At 41.0% G+C, this 18,795-nt stretch overlaps 1 protein-coding gene across 1 annotated transcript; it reads right to left on the bottom strand.

The window, feature by feature from the left end:
* Nucleotides 1–630: 630 nt before the first annotated feature.
* Nucleotides 631–3,363, bottom strand: LOC149227842 (uncharacterized). Its single transcript, XM_089375583.1, has 3 exons — nucleotides 2,906–3,363; nucleotides 1,963–2,782; nucleotides 631–1,873 (listed from the first exon to the last, which is right to left on the bottom strand). Exons 1-3 carry the CDS (start codon nucleotides 3,092–3,094, stop codon nucleotides 1,356–1,358), a joined length of 1,527 nt encoding a protein of 508 aa, XP_089231709.1. The 5' UTR covers nucleotides 3,095–3,363; the 3' UTR covers nucleotides 631–1,355.
* Nucleotides 3,364–18,795: the final 15,432 nt, after the last annotated feature.

Genomic DNA, 18,795 nt, shown 5'->3' with positions numbered 1-18,795 from the left:
ATACCTATTTACTTTTAGCACAAAGATACCTATTTTGAGCAGAGATACAATATTTTATCTCATTATCGCACGTGGTGGGAATTGTTCCTTAACGTATCCCAAGTCCAAACAAGACTTAGAAATGGCAGACTTGTACGAAATGGACTTGGAAAATTGGTACGAAATGGACTTGGAAAATAGGCCATCAGCGCTACTTTGGGCCAGGGGTTAAATTTGACGGGTGACCCTACCCATCAAGGAATTTTTTTATGACGTTTTTATTTTTAAACTGCCCATTATATGACTTTTAAAATTTATTTGTACAAGTTTCATCTGTGCTCTGTGAACTGGTTTGTTAAGAATAAAATCAAGCATAGCATCTTTTTTTAATGGAATATTTATTTATTTTTAAACTGCTTCATACTCATATACTATATCCTAATGGATTATTTATTTTTTTAATGGATTATTTATTAATTTTTAAACTGCTTATTACCGTCCATTTATATCCTAATTCATACTCATATACTATAAAATAATATTGCTGTTAATTTATATCCTAATTCATATCTTATAAAATAAAAATCAAAACCATCAAAAGTAATAACTCGTATTACAAAATAACAAAACAGTCCAAGTCACCAAGGACACTATAACTGTTTTTCTGAATATGTACATAAACTTGGCGTAGTATTCCATGAACCCCACCCTTGGCAAAGCAGCAGACCATTAGCTTATTGCCAATTGGTCTCTGCACGCTATCTATATAGTCCTACATCTATCTGAGAAATACCCCACAAGAAACCAGTTTCTTTCTCACTTGCATGAAATGAATAACAGAACGAGAATCGCTAACAGTGTAGCTCGAACCAGAACTGCCATTCAGGTTTTTAACAAATCGAGGATAAACTCCCAAATACTCTCCACATGGTTTTATCCTTCAGGTATATACATGATTTTACCTTCTACCTTTCCCCTCCTTGTGTCAGTTAAACCATCTTTTATGTCATAAATATCAAACACACTAAAATGTCTGTTGAACTTCACTCGGATTGCAGATTCTGGAATATTTTGAAAATTTGATGGACAGGAGTGAAGTCCAACAGAACACACTAACATGTTTATTGAACTTCAGTATATTGGAAATTCTGAAATATTTCAGAAATCTGGAGCGAAATCAAACAGTTCACTTTGGGTCTGTGCCTCATATTTCTAAAATATTCCAGAATCGCTCATCTAGATAACGATGACCCTAAAATTTCTCCTTTGTGAAATGACGGACTTCATACTTTGATTAATAAACTTGAACGGAGATTTGTCAAAATAAAGTCTTCTCTATCGATAAGCTTTCACTCTATCATCCTTGGGTTCGACGCTTACCTGGTAAAGCACTTTGATCGTTCTGCTTCTTCCCAAGCTGCAGCTCTGATTTCAACAATGCTCTTCTTGCAGTCACCCATGTCAAAATGCCTCAAGCTCTTCGAGACCTCTTCTTCCTCTTCCTCTTCCTCCCTCGAACTCCAAGTGGAAACACTCTTATCAACTGAATTGAACTGAATACCCGATGGCAAGCCCTGAAGCTCTAAATTGGCAAAATGGCACTTTTCCAGTTCACCAATGTCGATGCCAGCGCTGTTTATCAGTGCAGATCTACTGGCAGGAGTATTATGCCTAGCAGGAGAACCAGCTTTAACAGGAGTATGGCAACGAGAAGTGCGAGAACTTCCGAGGGGTGTCATATCTGTTCCCATATCCCGGTGCTGAACTGCTGGGATGACCTCGGTACAGGCATCTTTCATGGACTGAAAACCTTCATGCTTACCATAATGTTGTATCTTCCCAGGCTCTGAGACCTTATATCTGGGAGCTGGTTCAACTTTATCAGTAAATTTATCTGCAAGCATGCAATACCAATAAACACTGTAAATACATAGAAACAAATAGGCAATTCAATGCGCCAAACTAGTGTACAACTCAACAGACCTTTCATAAAGACATCGGATGGCAAAGCTGCAAATGCCCCATGATCTGAGGACCCAGAGCCTAAGCTGGATGATAGGTTAATATCTGTGGATAAAACAGAGCTTGAGACTCTGCTTGAAACATCACCCATAACTAACCCTCCTCCAAGATATTTGTCGCCCATATTGCTTCTATCATCCGATCCTGCCCTCAGCTTGACATCCTCAGTACCAACCTTTTGACCCATAATTTCGCCATGCCTGAGCCCCATTGCATTCATCTCATTCCCAGAAACTGGGTTCACTGCATTTGTTTCACAAGCCTGAGATTGGAAGCCAAGGGCAAGGGTCCTGCAAGTATTAGTATTAGTCTTGATAAAACGACCGAAAGGATTATTACTATTACTATTATTATGAGATAATGAATCGTTGCAGGAAGAATTTATCAGCCATTTCTCCGCATCATCCCACTTTGAAGGAAAAGCCCTCCTTGAAAACCCCCCCATGGCCGTCATATATTTCACTGGAAGAGGATTCTCTGCGGGTCTTGGAGGGGTACCTAGGCAATCTAACCTTTTGGGCACACTGAGACGATTGCCTTCTCTTATTCTGTGGACCTTCAATTCTGAATTAGGCCTACTTTCAATATCCCCAGCAGCCCATTTCTCTGTAAAAGGATTATTATTATTACTCACATTCTTCTTCGCCATGGGGAAAGACTTAACAAACTCGGATGTTTCTCTGAGATTGATTTTACACAGCGGATCAAGCTGATGATGGGTATGGAAGTTTTCTGAAAATGGGTTCTCCACACCGTACTTGGGCAATTTAACCACCACTTCCTGGCAGACAAACAGAGATTTTTGAATATTCTACAGTCAGTAACCAAGACATATGGACCCATTATTCTAACATAGCAAACCAGCATTTTGAAAAAATATAGACATGGGATACCAATAATGTACCTTGGATGGCTTATTGGATTCAAATGAAGATTGGACAGGCAAGACTCTGTGCTCCATGCTTCCTGAGTTTGAAGATGGCTGGCTTCTAAAAGGTGGATTGATCACTGATTTCGGACTGATATCTCTGGTTTTCTTCAGAAGAACATTTCCTGTGCAGATTTGATCCTCAATATGGTGGACCATTGCCATATTTCTCTATCTTCTGACACTGAGTGTTGCCCAACCTTTGGGTAAGTGTCATCTGACCACATGAACACTTGCATGCATGCATTTACAGATGAAGGGGAAGATACTTGCAGTTTCTCTGGCTGCAAAATCAAAACCCACAGAGACCACTCCAGAATAAGTGAGTCAGTGCTTCAGTGCTTCTTCTATCTATCGGTTCTCCGCCCTTCACATTCTACCTCTACAGTGAAGTACCAAATAATGTTTCTGTGGCGCCGTTGTTTCCGCCGAAGGACCATTGCTTTCGGGTTAATTGTCGCCGGCCCACAGGTATACCGTATGACATAAGGTTAAATATATATAAAAGAAATTTATATAAAAAAAAATTTTAAACTTTTAATTTTTAAACCTGCCCGTCAATATGACGTTTTTGGAAATTAATGGCAAGTTGCCCATGACGTGGAAATTTAAAACTCAAACGTATTTTACGGGTAAAAAAGAGAAATACGGGCATACGGGCGTCAAATTTAACCCCTGCTTTGGGCTTTTCTGCCGGTATCACGGTCCACCCATAACGTAACTGTGTACCTTAAAAAATTGTATGCCGGATTGGACGAAAAAGTCAAAAACGTATAACGTTTGGCGCTGGCAATTTACTGGAATTATTTAGTGTTTTGCAAAGTATTGTTTTCAGGGCAGCGCGACGGCGAGTTATGTGGATATAGCTTTTGAACTTATAATGTTGACCACACTAAAGACTCAGAGAGGCACGATAACACGGTCAAGGTTTTGAGCTATAACGTTGACCACTGTAACAATGGCATTACTTCAAAATTATGATTTTAATAAAATTATTTAAAATGAATTTTTCATATGTTAAAATATTTAATTCCCTTTACTTTAAAATTCCAAATTTTAAACGTGTTCATAATATATATCATTACGTGAATTTTTGTTAAAACTATATTTTAAAGGATGCCACGCATTTTTCATGTATCCTTCCGTACGACCATACCTGTAAGGTCTTCGCAAACTCGGGCGGTTGAGCGTCGGGTGCGACGGGCGCACGGGCACGGCGGGCGCACATCGGTGCGATGGGCGGGCGGACTTGCGACGGGCGGGCGCTCTTCATGCGACGAAATGCGACGATCCTCACAACGATATGCGACGTTAAGTGCGACGATAAAGGAGAAATACTTAAAATAACTAAGGGTTGAACCTTCACTTATAAGCGATGGATTATGAAGTGAGGCCGACTTGTAAAGGAGTACATGTGGGCGTGTGGTGATGGCTTATGGGGTCGGCCAGGGGGCTGGACACCCTCCCAAAACTCACGCAGAAATGTGTATAAGTAAGAAAGCCTTGAGCTCATTTGGAACAACGAACAGAGCATCTCTTCTACGCATTGGACAAGGGGTAAAAAGGGCGCAGAAATAGTTGGAAGTGCGCATAGCTCATGCGCTCCAAGGTGTAAGTGCGCAGTTTTACCGGAGGTCAATCATAGGTCGATCAGAGTGCGGTTTGAGGTGGAAATTGTGCAGAGTCTAAGGGGGAGTCTTAGGTGTCTCGGGTGAGCACCCTCCTACCGTGTAGATTGGCATTGATGGTGAAAGGTTGTTCTATGCCTCGATTGTAAAATTATTCTAAGTATAGACTTGGAGTTTTGCCAAGTATACTTGATGATGTATTATTGAAGAAACTGTTATAATATATTGTTGGGCAGACTGTTCGGGAGTCGCCCCTCCATTTATACTTGTTTGCAATTGTTGATGTTCTTGGTTAATTGCATATGGATAATGAATGAGTATGGGCTTCATTAAGTATAAAGGATAAATGCATTTTACTTGGTTGCGAAAAACAAACTAAGGAAGGACAAGTGAATTAGGCGTAGTCCACGAGGGTGAGTATTGGTGAAAAGAAAGCGTTCGGTGGTGCCGCAGCTCGCTATAAGCGGTTGAAAGACTACCGCTGGTGTACAGGCGTGACAGGAGTCAATGATCATGGATCGAGATGATATCTGATGGAGTACATACCGTAGAAGTGTATACCTTGGTATGGTTGTCTTGGTGGCAGTTAGTCACTAAGGTGAAACATGATGGAGATGGGATTCTACATATGTTGCAGGGATGTTTGCCTTATGTGGAGGAGTTGACATCATGGTTGATGATGATCTTGGTGGAGAGCTACCGGGATGGTATGTTGTCGAGGACGACAACGATTTCAGGTGGAGGAGGATGTAAGGTCTTCGCAAACTCGGGCGGTTGAGCGTCGGGTGCGACGGGCGCACGGGCACGGCGGGCGCACATCGATGCGACGGGCGGGCGGACTTGCGACGGGCGGGCGCTCCTCATGCGACGAAATGCGACAATCCTCACAACAATATGCGACGTTAAGTGCGACGATAAAGGAGAAATACTTAAAATAACTAAGTGTTGAACCTTCACTTATAAGCGATGGATTATGAAGTGAGGCCGACTTGTAAAAGAGTACATGTGGGCGTGTGGTGATGGCTTATGGGGTCGGCCAGAGGGCTGGACACCCTCCCAAAATTCACGCAGAAATGTGTATAAGTAAGAAAGCCTTGAGCTCATTTGGAACAACGAACAGAGCATCTCTTCTACGCATTGGACAAGGGGTAAAAAGGGCGCAGAAATAGTTGGAAGTGCTCATAGCTCATGCGCTCCAAGGTGTAAGTGCGCAGTTTTACCGGAGGTCAATCGTAGGTCGATCAGAGTGCGGTTTGAGGTGGAAATTGTGCAGAGTCTAAGGGGGAGTCTTAGGTGTCTCGGGTGAGCACCCTCCTACCGTGTAGATTGGCATTGATGGTGAAAGGTTGTTCTATGCCTCGATTGTAAAATTATTCTAAGTATAGACTTGGAGTTTTGCCAAGTATACTTGATGATGTATTATTGAAGAAACTGTTATAATATATTGTTGGGCAGACTGTTCGGGAGTTGCCCCTCCCTTTATACTTGTTTGCAATTGTTGATGTTCTTGGTTAATTGCATATGGATAATGAATGAGTATGGGCTTCATTAAGTATAAAGGATAAATGCATTTTACTTGGTTGCGAAAAACAAACTAAGGAAGGACAAGTGAATTAGGCGTAGTCCACGAGGGTGAGTATTGGTGAAAAGAAAGCGTTCGGTGGTGCCGCAGCTCGCTATAAGCGGTTGAAAGACTACCGCTGGTGTACGGGCGTGACAGGAGTCAATGATCATGGATCGAGATGATATCTGATGGAGTACATACCATAGAAGTGTATACCTTGGTATGGTTGTCTTGGTGGCAGTTAGTCACTAAGGTGAAACATGATGGAGATGGGATTCTACATATGTTGCAGGGATGTTTGCCTTATGTGGAGGAGTTGACATCATGGTTGATGATGATCTTGGTGGAGAGCTACCGGGATGGTATGTTGTCGAGGACGACAACGATTTCAGGTGGAGGAGGATGTAAGGTCTTCGCAAACTCGGGCGATTGAGCGTCGGGTGCGACGGGCGCACGGGCACGGCGGACGCACATCGATGCGACGAGCGGGCGGACTTGCGATGGGCGGGCGCTCCTCATGCGATGAAATGCGACAATCCTCACAACGATATGCGACGTTAAGTGCGACGATAAAGGAGAAATACTTAAAATAACTAAGTGTTGAACCTTCACTTATAAGCGATGGATTATGAAGTGAGGCCGACTTGTAAAGGAGTACATGTGGGCGTGTGGTGATGGCTTATGGGGTCGGCCAGGGGGCTGGACACCCTCCCAAAATTCACGCAGAAATGTGTATAAGTAAGAAAGCCTTGAGCTCATTTGGAACAACGAACAGAGCATCTCTTCTACGCATTGGACAAGGGGTAAAAAGGGCGCAGAAATAGTTGGAAGTGCGCATAGCTCATGCGCTCCAAGGTGTAAGTGCGCAGTTTTACCGGAGGTCAATCGTAGGACGATCAGAGTGCGGTTTGAGGTGGAAATCGTGCAGAGTCTAAGGGGGAGTCTTAGGTGTCTCGGGTGAGCACCCTCCTACCGTGTAGATTGGCATTGATGGTGAAAGGTTGTTCTATGCCTTGATTGTAAAATTATTCTAAGTATAGACTTGGAGTTTTGCCAAGTATACTTGATGATGTATTATTGAAGAAATTGTTATAATATATTGTTGGGCAGACTGTTCGGGAGTTGCCCCTCCCTTTATACTTGTTTGCAATTGTTGATGTTCTTGGTTAATTGCATATGGATAATGAATGAGTATGGGCTTCATTAAGTATAAAGGATAAATGCATTTTACTTGGTTGCGAAAAACAAACTAATTAAGGACAAGTGAATTAGGCGTAGTCCACGAAGGTGAGTATTGGTGAAAAGAAAGCGTTCGGTGGTGCCGCACCTCGCTATAAGCAGTTGAAAGACTACCGCTGGTGTAGGGGCATGACAGGAGTCAATGATCATGGATCGAGATGATATCTGATGGAGTACATACCGTAGAGGTGTATACCTTGGTATGGTTGTCTTGGTGGCAGTTAGTCACTAAGGTAAAACATGATGGAGATGGGATTCTACATATGTTGCAGGGATGTTTGCCTTATGTGGAGGAGTTGACATCATGGTTGATGATGATCTTGGTGGAGAGCTACCGGGATGGTATGTTGTCGAGGACGACAACGATTTCAGGTGGAGGAGGATGTAAGGTCTTCGCAAACTCAGGCGGTTGAGCGTCGAGTGCGACGGGCGCACGGGCACGGCGGACGCACATCGGTGCGACGGGCAGGCGGACTTGCGACGAGCGGGCACTCCTCATGCGACGAAATGTGACAATCCTCACAACGATATGTGACGTTAAGTGCGACGATAAAGGAGAAATACTTAAAATAACTAAGTGTTGAACCTTCACTTATAAGCGATGGATTATGAAGTGAGGCCGACTTGTAAAGGAGTACATGTGGGCGTGTGGTGATGGCTTATGGGGTCGGCCAGGGGGCTGGACACCCTCCCAAAATTCACGCAGAAATGTGTATAAGTAAGAAAGCCTTGAGCTCATTTGGAACAACGAACAGAGCATCTCTTCTACGCATTGGACAAGGGGTAAAAAGGGCGCAGAAATAGTTGGAAGTGCGCATAGCTCATGCGCTCCAAGGTGTAAGTGCGCAGTTTTACCAGAGGTCAATCGTAGGTCGATCAGAGTGCGGTTTGAGGTGGAAATCGTGCAGAGTCTAAGGGGGAGTCTTAGGTGTCTCGGGTGAGCACCCTCCTACCGTGTAGATTGGCATTGATGGTGAAAGGCTGTTCTATGCCTTGATTGTAAAATTATTCTAAGTATAGACTTGGAGTTTTGCCAAGTATACTTGATGATGTATTATTGAAGAAATTGTTATAATATATTGTTGGGCAGACTATTCGGGAGTTTCCCCTCCCTTTATACTTGTTTGCAATTGTTGATGTTCTTGGTTAATTGCATATGGATAATGAATGAGTATGGGCTTCATTAAGTATAAAGGATAAATGCATTTTACTTGGTTGCGAAAAACAAACTAAGTAAGGACAAGTGAATTAGGCGTAGTCCACGAAGGTGAGTATTGGTGAAAAGAAAGCGTTCGATGGTGCCGCACCTCGCTATAAGCGGTTGAAAGACTACCGCTGGTGTAGGGGCGTGACAATACCTGTTTTGAGTAGGGATACAATATTTTATTACATTGTCACACATGGCGGGAATTGTGCCGTAAGATATCCCAGTTTCAAGACGTAGAAATGGCAGACATATACGAAATGGACCTTAAACGGAGCGGTAGTCTAATGAGCGTAGATTTTTTTTGGCCAGAAGAACATGAAATTCTGGTATGATTTTAATATAATTTAGTTAAATGTTTTTGTAAATCCAAGTTAAACATAAAACACTTTAGAAACCAGAGCTACTTTGGCCTTTTCTGTAGGTGCTACAAATCAACAATGGCATCAATGTCAAACCATAATACACGTTGGTGTTTGGAGTTTCAAAAGAAATTTGATAACCTTGTCATTTTATTTTTTAAGTTGATTGCTCAGTTTTAATTTTTTTTTGGTTGACAAGCCAATATTGTTGTATAACAATATTTCAAATTTATCTTATTTGTCATATGGAAATTTGATGACCTTGTCATTTTTTTCATTAGGAAAAAAACTCAAGTGTTTTGAATTATATTAAAACATTACATATATATGATGACACAAACAGCGTTGACTTGAAGCATCCACAAGGTTAGAGAGGCTAGGGTTTACAGGAAAACATCAAACAAGGTTAGAGAGGCTAGGGTTTACAAGAAAACATCAAGCGTTGAACACCATGGAAGGTCGTAAGGGGGGAGCTCCACTCCCTCCTACAGCGAGGCAGTCTCCAGGCACAGCAAGAAACCGTTGGAGACTGTAAAAGGTTTTTAAGAAGGAGGAGAACAGAACAACAAAGACACACAGGAACATAGTGATAGTCGAGAAGAAGTTAGAAAAGAGATAGGCGCTGAGAAAAATATTCAGAATACAGAAACTAAAAAACATAATGGTATGTGTAAACCTAAGACTAATATTACACCTAGAGTAGTTTTAAGTGATCCAGCGCTGCAGGCACATAGGGATCACATGATGACTTACGCAATCATTTGTAAATTCGTGGGGTTATGGCCAATAGAGAAGGTGCTACAAGCTTGGATTAAAAATCACTAGAAACCTAAAGGGGGTATAGACCTACATGTTGTCTTAAAGGGTTTCTTCACTGTAGTTTTCACTAACATTGAGGACAAAGATAGGGTGTTCGAAGGTGGGCCCTACTTCTATGCTGCAGCAGGCCTCTATATGCGGCCTTGGAGGATGAATTTTGTCCCGGAGCGTGAGACTTTCACTTCGGTCCCGGTTTGGGTAAGACTCTATTCCCTACCTCTCGATTACTGGCAACCAGAATCTTTATCAGCTATAGGAAATAAACTAGGGCATTTTGTTAAAATATCTGAGGCCACTAGAAGGGGAAAGTACACTTCCTTTGCCCGCATATGTGTGGAGATGGATCTCTCGGGAGCCCTACTGGATGAAGTGATCCTGGAAGTTTTTGACAAAGAATGGGTACAAGCGGTGGACTATGAACATGTTCCTTTCAGATGCCGCAAATGCCATGAACATGGGCATCTATTCAGGGACTGCCCTCTCAACAAATCAGAGAGCAGAACTAAAGCCATAGTAGGGAAAGATACTGATGGCTTTCACAAGGTGGGTAATAGAGGTAAAGGAGGGAAAAGGCTACAAAAAAAAACAATGAGGAAAAGAAGACAAGCCAAAACAGATACAAGGTACTAGAAGAAGAAGAGGAGTTAGAAGAGGAAAATCAAGCTATGGAGGACAGCCCAGGGGAGAAGGAAAAGGAATAAAATAAGGAGGATATTTAGATTATAAATCAACAACAGGAGACTATGATGAGTAACATGGAACTTGATAAGGAATAAGAGATAACCCTGAGTGAGGTGGAAACGGAGGATCATGAACTGTAGGATATTCTTGACAGAGAACATCTAGATCTGGAAAAATTCCTGAAACAGGGAACCACGGAAGGAATGGATTCATTACCTCAAGAAGAGTTCGACAGAGTGCAACAGCTGTTTCTGTGGAGAACTCAGGCTAAAGGGTCAGGAGGTAAAAGAAACCTCAAAAGTCAGGACAATGAAGGGGTGAAAGCCATAAAAGCCACAATAGGACTAACACCCAGAAACCCAGGCAGGAAAAGGGGTAGAAAGAAGAAAAATGAGTTGCTGATAGAATGTGGAAAACTGATGATAGATTCAGGTAAGATGAAAGATCTAACCAGCTATTCTTTTACAAATCTTACTGAATGAAGCTCACATCTTGGAATATTAGAGGTCTAGGAAGTAAAAGGAAACAAAGGAATCTTAGCAATAGAATGAAAGAAGAGAAACTTGATATGATTTTCATCTAGGAGACCAAGTGTTCAATAAAAAAATAAGAGAAATACATAGCAAATGGTTTAATAAATATGAATTTCTAGAAGTCAAAGCAGACAAAACAGCAGGAGGTATTCTCACACTTTGGAACCCTCAAAGAATAAGTATAGTGGATGCTGAAGCATCTAGAAACTACTTATCAGTGGTTATCTAGCCTGTGGGAGACAGGGAAGTTTATTTAATCACAAAAGTTTATGGTCCACAGAAGCCTGATGACAAACTTAGACTACTGAACTCACTAGAGGATCTAAGAGACAAATACTCAGAAATTCCATGGATTTTAGGAGGGGACTTCAACATGATCAATTCCCTGTCAGAAAAAAAGGGTGGGACTAGAACACTAGGAAAAGACTCTATAGCTTTTCAAAATTTTATTAACAATATGAAGCTAGTCGACACTGATACGAGTAATGGCCTCTTCACCTGGAACAATAAAAGAGGTGGAGAGTCTCAAGTAGCTTCAAAGCTTGACAGATTCATAATCTCAGAGGATCTTATGCTCATAGGCCTTGATATGACGAGGAGGATTCTCCCCTTCGGTGGCTCAGACCATTGGCCTATTCAACTTGAGGCGTCTTGTATAGGTACCCTAAGAAATAGACCTTTTCGGTTTGAAAATATATGGCTTACACATCCAGACTTCATTAGCAACATTGAAAAATGGTGGAAAGAAGAGTTGTAGATTCAGGGCACCAAAATGTTCATTTTGCAAAAAAGATTGAAACATATCAAAATCAGGCTCAAGGATTGGAATAAGAATGAGTTTGGCAACATTTTTGAAGCAAAAAAAGTTGTTGAAAAGAAAATTCAGGATATGAATCAGACCCTAATCATTGAAGGTTTTGAGGGGGGAAGAAATGAACAAGCTAACAAGCATCAACAGGAATGGGAGGACTTATGCAAACAAGAGGAAACATTTTGGAGACAAAACTCAAGAGTACAATGGCTAAAAGAAGGAGACATAAACACAAGGTTTTTCCACAGATCTACCCTGGAGCACAGATCTCACAACAGGATCTCAACTATCAAGGATTCTAGAGGTAACCAGTTCAATACCCACAAGGAACCTCTCATAGACAAATCAAAATTCATCAGTGACTTCACAAAGCACATCCCTAAGCTTGTAACAAGAGAAGACAATCATAATATTAATAAGCCGGTGAATGAATTGGGCCTATATTAGGAAAATACTTCTAGCCTATGGATTTGACCACAACTGGGTGAGATGGGTAATGGCCTTGGTTACTACCTCTAGTTTTTCAATTCTGGTAAATGGTTCTCCATCTAAGATCTTTACTCCTTCAAGAGGCCTCAAGCAGGGAGACCCTCTCTCCCCCTTTCTCTTCATTCTTATGATGGAAGGACTAGGACGAGCTATCAAGTCTGCTAAAGAAGAAGGTAAAATCCAGGGTCTCAAACTATCTGAGAACGGACATGCTTTAACCCATCAACAATTTGTAGATGACACCATGCTACAGGGCATTTTTACGGTCAAGGAAGCGCAAGCTTATAAATAAATCCTGCGAGACTTTGCTATGGCTGCGGGTACAGAGGTAAGCCTCTCTAAATCAAAGATTTTCTTTTTCAACACTAACATTGCTATTCAAAGAAATATTTCTAGAATACTAGGCTTTCAAAGAGATATGCTACCATCCAAATATCTGGGAGTACCTCTCACAGATAAACCTCTGAGCAAGATAGTTTGGGAGCCTGTGATTAATAAGTTACAGGACAAAGCACGAAAATGGACAAGCAGATCCTTGAATTTAGCTGGAAGGCTGGTGCTCACAAAGGCTGTCCTTCAATCAATCCCCATCTTCATGTTTTCAGCCCTTCCAGCTCCAAAAGGGGTTATGCAACACTATAGAAATATCCAAAGAGATTTTCTTTTGGGCAAAGGGGAAGAAAAGAAAAAATGGGCCTTGGTAGCTTGAGACAAGATATGCAAACCTAAAACTCATGGAGGGTTAGGACTGGTTGATCTTGAAGTGCTAAACAAAGTGTTGGGGGCAAAATTATGGTGGAGATGGTTAAAAGAGCCAGATGCTCCTTGGGCACAAATTTGGAATCAAAAATATGCAAATAATTGGTAAGCCCAAGACCATATAAGAATGTCTAGTATCATAAAGGGCTCCCACATATGGAATAAAGCTTGAGAAAATAGAGATATAATCCAGAAAAACAGTTTCTGGGAAATAAGAGTTGGAGACCTCGCTTGGTTTTGGGAGGACAGATGGCAACAGGAACCTAAACTATTAAGAGAAGACTTTGAAAATCTCAAGAATGATACTGACACCAAAGGGTTACTCAGAGTAAATGAATTTTGGGATCAGACTAATAGCGAAGGACAATGGAGAATCTGGAAGGAGATGGAATACAGGAATAATGCCACCTTGAAAGCACAAGTTGATGCTCTAACCTCCATCATGAATCAAAGAAGGATCTTGATATCAGAAGATTTAGATCAACTAAGATGGGGTAATAACAATGAAGGTAACTTTAACCTTAAATAGGAAAAGCACCTAGCCCTTAAGTTGGATTCCACAAAACTGGATTGGGTTTGGAAGGAACTATGGAAGCACCAAGGATGGATGAAAACCAAACTATTCATGTGGTTAGTGCATCATAAGAAAATTCTAACATGGGAAAACATCTGGAAAAGGGGTGTTCTGGCCCATCCAGATGATAGCTATGTGAATTACAAGATGAAACCATGGAGCACCTTCTTAACAGTTGCATTTTTACTTCCTCATTGTGGGATGGTATTGCCTTAATATTCATACAAACAAATAGAGATAGAGCAAGCATTACCAACACCCTAAGGAATTGGAGAAGAAACTTCTCTAAGTATGATACAGTAAACAAAGCTTGGGCTTTAGCTCCAAGCTTCTTAATTTTGGATGTCTGGAAAGAAAGCAATAATAGAATTTTCAAAAATCAAAAGAGTTCCTCCCAGAGAATTATGGAACAAATATTAAGACAACTCAAGGAGATAGTTTGAACTTTATTGCAAGCCCCCCTAAGAACCCCCCTTCAGCTGTTGATGTGCAGATTCTACTTCGGTTGGGTTTGCAGGGGCTTATTCCTTAGGGTAACAAAAGAATTGTAGATTAGGTGGTCACTAATAAAGACTTTTGGCATCCTCCCCCTCAGGGATATTTGAAATGTAACATAGATGGAGCCTCAAAAGGAAACCCGGGCCTGGCTGGTTATGGGGGAGTGATAAGGGATGAAAAGGGCAGTATTCTGTACATTTTTCATCGTAATTTGGGAAGAGCCATAAACAATATGGCGGAACTAATGGCCCTAGAGAAATGTTTATAAATCCTGAAGAATGGCAATCTTTAGAACATTATAATTGAAGCATACTCTGAGCTGATTATCAATTCAGTTAAACGAATCTATTGTGGCTTGGCTCCGGAAAAAGTCTCAAGACATTGGAGGCTTCTTTAGGTCTATCAAAGGATCCATGCCCACCTTCAGAACATGAGGACCTTAAGTTTCAAGCATGTGCGATGGACTGCCAATAAATTAGCAGATATATTAGCTAATAAAGGTGTTCTCTGTTCTAAGAGTAGCAATAAGTACAGATGGTATGAGGTTCCCCAGGGCAGGTTGAGGGATGATTGTCTCAGCCAAGCAAATGTAGACCAAGAACTTTATCAGAACAGGGGATTCCAGCAGATTGCATAAGTTGGGGTTTTGCAGATATTTGATCTTGGATGAATTTTGAAAGGAGCAGTTAGTCCTTTGTCAGATATATCAACACAAATCAGCTCAGACCCAAGGTTCTTAGGGAGATGGAGTGGAGGGCTTCCAGTCAGAAGAAGCCGTGGAATTCCTACAATAGTAGGTGGCAGGGGCAAGTTCGTGGCTCTCTGATGTTTAGCAGGCAATGGGTGCAATGAACCAGTGGTATTGTGAGCCAAACCATAGGCAAGATGGTTTACGGGTTTCCAGACGGCCTCAATACCCGAAGCGGTTTTCTAGATATAAACCCGATGCCTCTCATCTATCAACACATGTCCCAGGAAGGAGAGAGGATACCGCCTATATCGATCGGGTATTCCTCTTGCTACTCAATCATCCAATATCTCTTTCAACCGTTGGATCAATCAGATGAGGATCAATGGCCAAGATTCATCAAGTAGGTTGGTGGGTCTGAGTTTTATTTGATGCCCCCTCAGCGGACCCGAAATTTTCTTTATACCAAAGTTAATCCATCTTTACGTCCACCACTTTTCATTCTATACCGCCCTCAAGGTGGTTTTTGGTTCATTGGGTGCCTTCAACTCCAGAAGCAGTTTTCTCGAATTGAGCCCGTTGCCACTCATCCCTCAACATGTGGCTCCAGTAGGAGAGAGAATACTCCCTACATCGGACAAGTATTCTCTCGGCTTCTTCTTCATCGGATATGTCTCTCCACCGTTGGATCTAACAGCAGTGGATCAACGGCCTAGGTTCACCGTGCATGTTGGCAGATCGCTGGCCTAGGTTTTCGTAGTGGGCAAGCTGTCTTCTTTTTTGTGGGCCATTGCTCCTCTTTTGCTCACTGCTAGTTGGGAGGGGACACTTGCTTTAGTGTTCCTTTTTTCCCGCACGTAAGTTCCAGAAATTGGGATTTTTTGTATTTTATGTAATTACTTTATACAAATTAATGGAAAAAAGGATCAACTCTTGCTTAAGAAAAAAATATGACACAAATAGCATCATAATTCTGATAGGATACCCATTATCTAGCTCATCAGGAAATTGAATTATATTAAAACAGTACATATATATGATGACACAAACAACATTATAGTTGTAATAGGATACCCATTATCTAGTTGATCACGAAATTAAATATATACTCCATACATTAGCATCTGCCATTTTCTAAATCAGGAAACTAACTATATACTCCTTACAACAACATCTACCATTTTCTAGATATTTCTTTGATTCTCAGGTTGAAAAAGAGAAAACAATAATACACATATTTTCTAGAACTTGTTCCATATATAGAAATCTATATAGCGATCTATCATTTGTCTTTTTTATACAAGACCATTTACAAAACATCTACAAAAAAGTAATACAAAAGATTGTTTCAAAGTACTTATATGTGCTAATGTATTGCTCCGCCGACAAGGACTGTAGAGCTCTATCCTGGCGTGTCAATGCTTCTTGCTTGTGTCATTTTTGTCCCCATTTTTATTTGGATGTGCATACCTTCTTTTGTGGCCATTAGTCCATGTTTTGACATTTCATCTGTGTTCTTGTTGTAAGATCTGCTGATGTGTTGTATGGAAGATTGCTGAAGAGTGTTCCATAGGCTTTGAATGCAGTTCAACCAGCCTTGTAGGGAGTTTTATTGGATATTATTCTTCCCCAAAATGTGATCTAGAATACATCTGGAATCTCCATATATTTTTATTTTTGGGATATCCAAAAATTTGGTCATCCATAGTAGTCCCCACAAGGCAATTGCTTCGGCCTTCATACTTGTCCCCTCCCCGCATTCCAGTGTATCTAGTATTCTTGATCTTACGTATCCTTTAACCAAATTCCACATCGACATATCCATCCTTGTGATGCCCCATCAAAAAAACCAGTCGAGTAGTTGATATCCTATACCATCCCTTTATCTTCTTTTTCTTTTTGCTTGGTGCCATCTCCCTGATCCGACTTGGTCCACTGTTCTATGTACTCACAAATCAAGTCTTCTCTCCATCTTCTAGTTCCAAAGATCAGGTGATTGCAACCTTTCCAGATCTCCCAAAAGACAACCAGTGAGAGTGATCGCTAATTGGAGCATTGTGTACTCCACCATTTTAAACATTCATCAATTGTATTAAAATGAATGTATGGTATCTTATTATTGGTAGTGAAGTACTTCCAGATGCTTATAGAGCTTGGACAGTGTAAGAATAAATGACAATTATCCTCTCCTTCTTTCCTACATAGGTAGCATATCCCAAGTCCGTGTTGATTCCTCTTTTGCAAATTTTCCCATGTAAGATTCTTATTCTACCATGTTAACCATAGGAAAATGATAATCTTAATGGGAATATTTGTTTTCCAGAACTTATAGAACCAACACCTGTCTGAAATCTGTAGCTCCTTCATACACAATTTGAAATAGCAATCCGCCACTTCAATCTCTCTGGATTTCTTCTTTTTTCCCACCCAGGAAATGCGATCCCCTTTGCTATCATAACATATGCCTGCGCCTTTTAAAGATTTTACAAGCTGGCTCCATTCTAGTTCGCACTATCCTGTGAGGTTCAAATGGACGGGGTCCAACTAGATTGGAATATTGCCACTCCATTCACTGATCATCTAGTTCAAAAAAAATATACCTTTCCTATTCAGGTAATTTGTTAATTCTGTTGTACCAAGTGGGTCTTCACAAGATCCTAAAATACGGTCTTTGCCCAAAATAATTATATTTCCTGTACCGAAAAGCCATGAGATGTTCTGAAGTAAAATGTCTTGTACCTTATTGAAGTTGTTCCATATCTTTGATCCAATTTTTTTCCCAATTGGTCCCTGTCTCATCCAACAGGTAAAGTCCTTATTCTTAAGGTACTTGAACCCAATCAATTTACCCCATATGTCATTACTGGTAATTCCCCGCCATATGATTTTAGAAGTAGCGCCCAACCAAAATTTTTAACATTTAGGATACCCCATCCGCCCAACTTATTTGGTCTTGTGATCCTATCCAATTTGACCAGATGATATTCAAAACTTTTTCTTGCCCCTGACCAAATGTAGTTTTCCATTATTTGATTGAGTGAGTTTATTATCAGCTGCGGGGTGCAGAACAGGCGAGCCCAATAGACCCCCAATTATGTGAGAATTGACTGTGTGAGAGTGATATGACCTCCCATTGATAAACATCGGTGTTCACATCCCTTAATCCTCGAGTGGAATCTATCAACGAGCCACATCCAATCTACATTTTTATAGTTCCCAGGCTTTAGGTGGTATCCCAGATATTTCATTCCAGTGTCCAAGTTCTCTGCTTTGACCCTAAAATTCCTCTGAATATGGATGATATCATCTAGGTTGTAGGACCCATATAGTATGATGGATTTGTGTTCATTTTGAACAAGGCTAGTTTCTCTTCCAAACTTCTTAAAAATTAAAGAAAGTGCATGCCATTTGATTCTGTTGACCATACCCATCAGCAAGATATCATCTACAAAGAAACTGTGGGAAATAGAAATATGACTGCTAATTTTTAGCACTTCAAACTGACCTGTACTCACTGCTTTTTTGATGATCAAATTAGGCCATCCATCGCCAGTATGAAGAGTGGGGGGACAGAGCGCACCCCTGTCTAAATCCCCTGCCCACAACAAAGAACCTTAATGGGTACCCATTTATTACCACAGCATACTGAACTACCGTAACACATCCCATTATCCATTCTGCCATATTTGTTCTTATGCCTATTTTATGGAGGACCAGTCTCAAACAATCCCAGTCTAAACAATCATAAGCCTTTTTGAGGTCCACCTTCATGACTGTTGCATTCATATTTTTTGTCTTGATAGTGTGCATGCATTCTTGAGAAACTACCACTATGTCATGGATTATTCTACTGTTTAGAAAGCCATATTGCTCTGGAGAAATGAATTTTGATAATGAAGCCTTGGTCCTAATGGCTATTATCTTGGATATAATTTTGTAAGTAAGATTGCATAGGGAAATTGGACGATAATCAGCAAAGGTGGCAGCCTCTGTCTTCTTTGGAATAAGAGTGATATA

Source organism: Pinus tabuliformis, chromosome J, assembly GCF_031772625.1.
Source record: "Pinus tabuliformis cultivar Carrire ecotype Pingquan chromosome J, CPIR1, whole genome shotgun sequence".
NCBI lineage: Eukaryota > Viridiplantae > Streptophyta > Pinopsida > Pinales > Pinaceae > Pinus > Pinus tabuliformis.
This window is presented reverse-complemented; position numbering and strand designations above follow the sequence as displayed.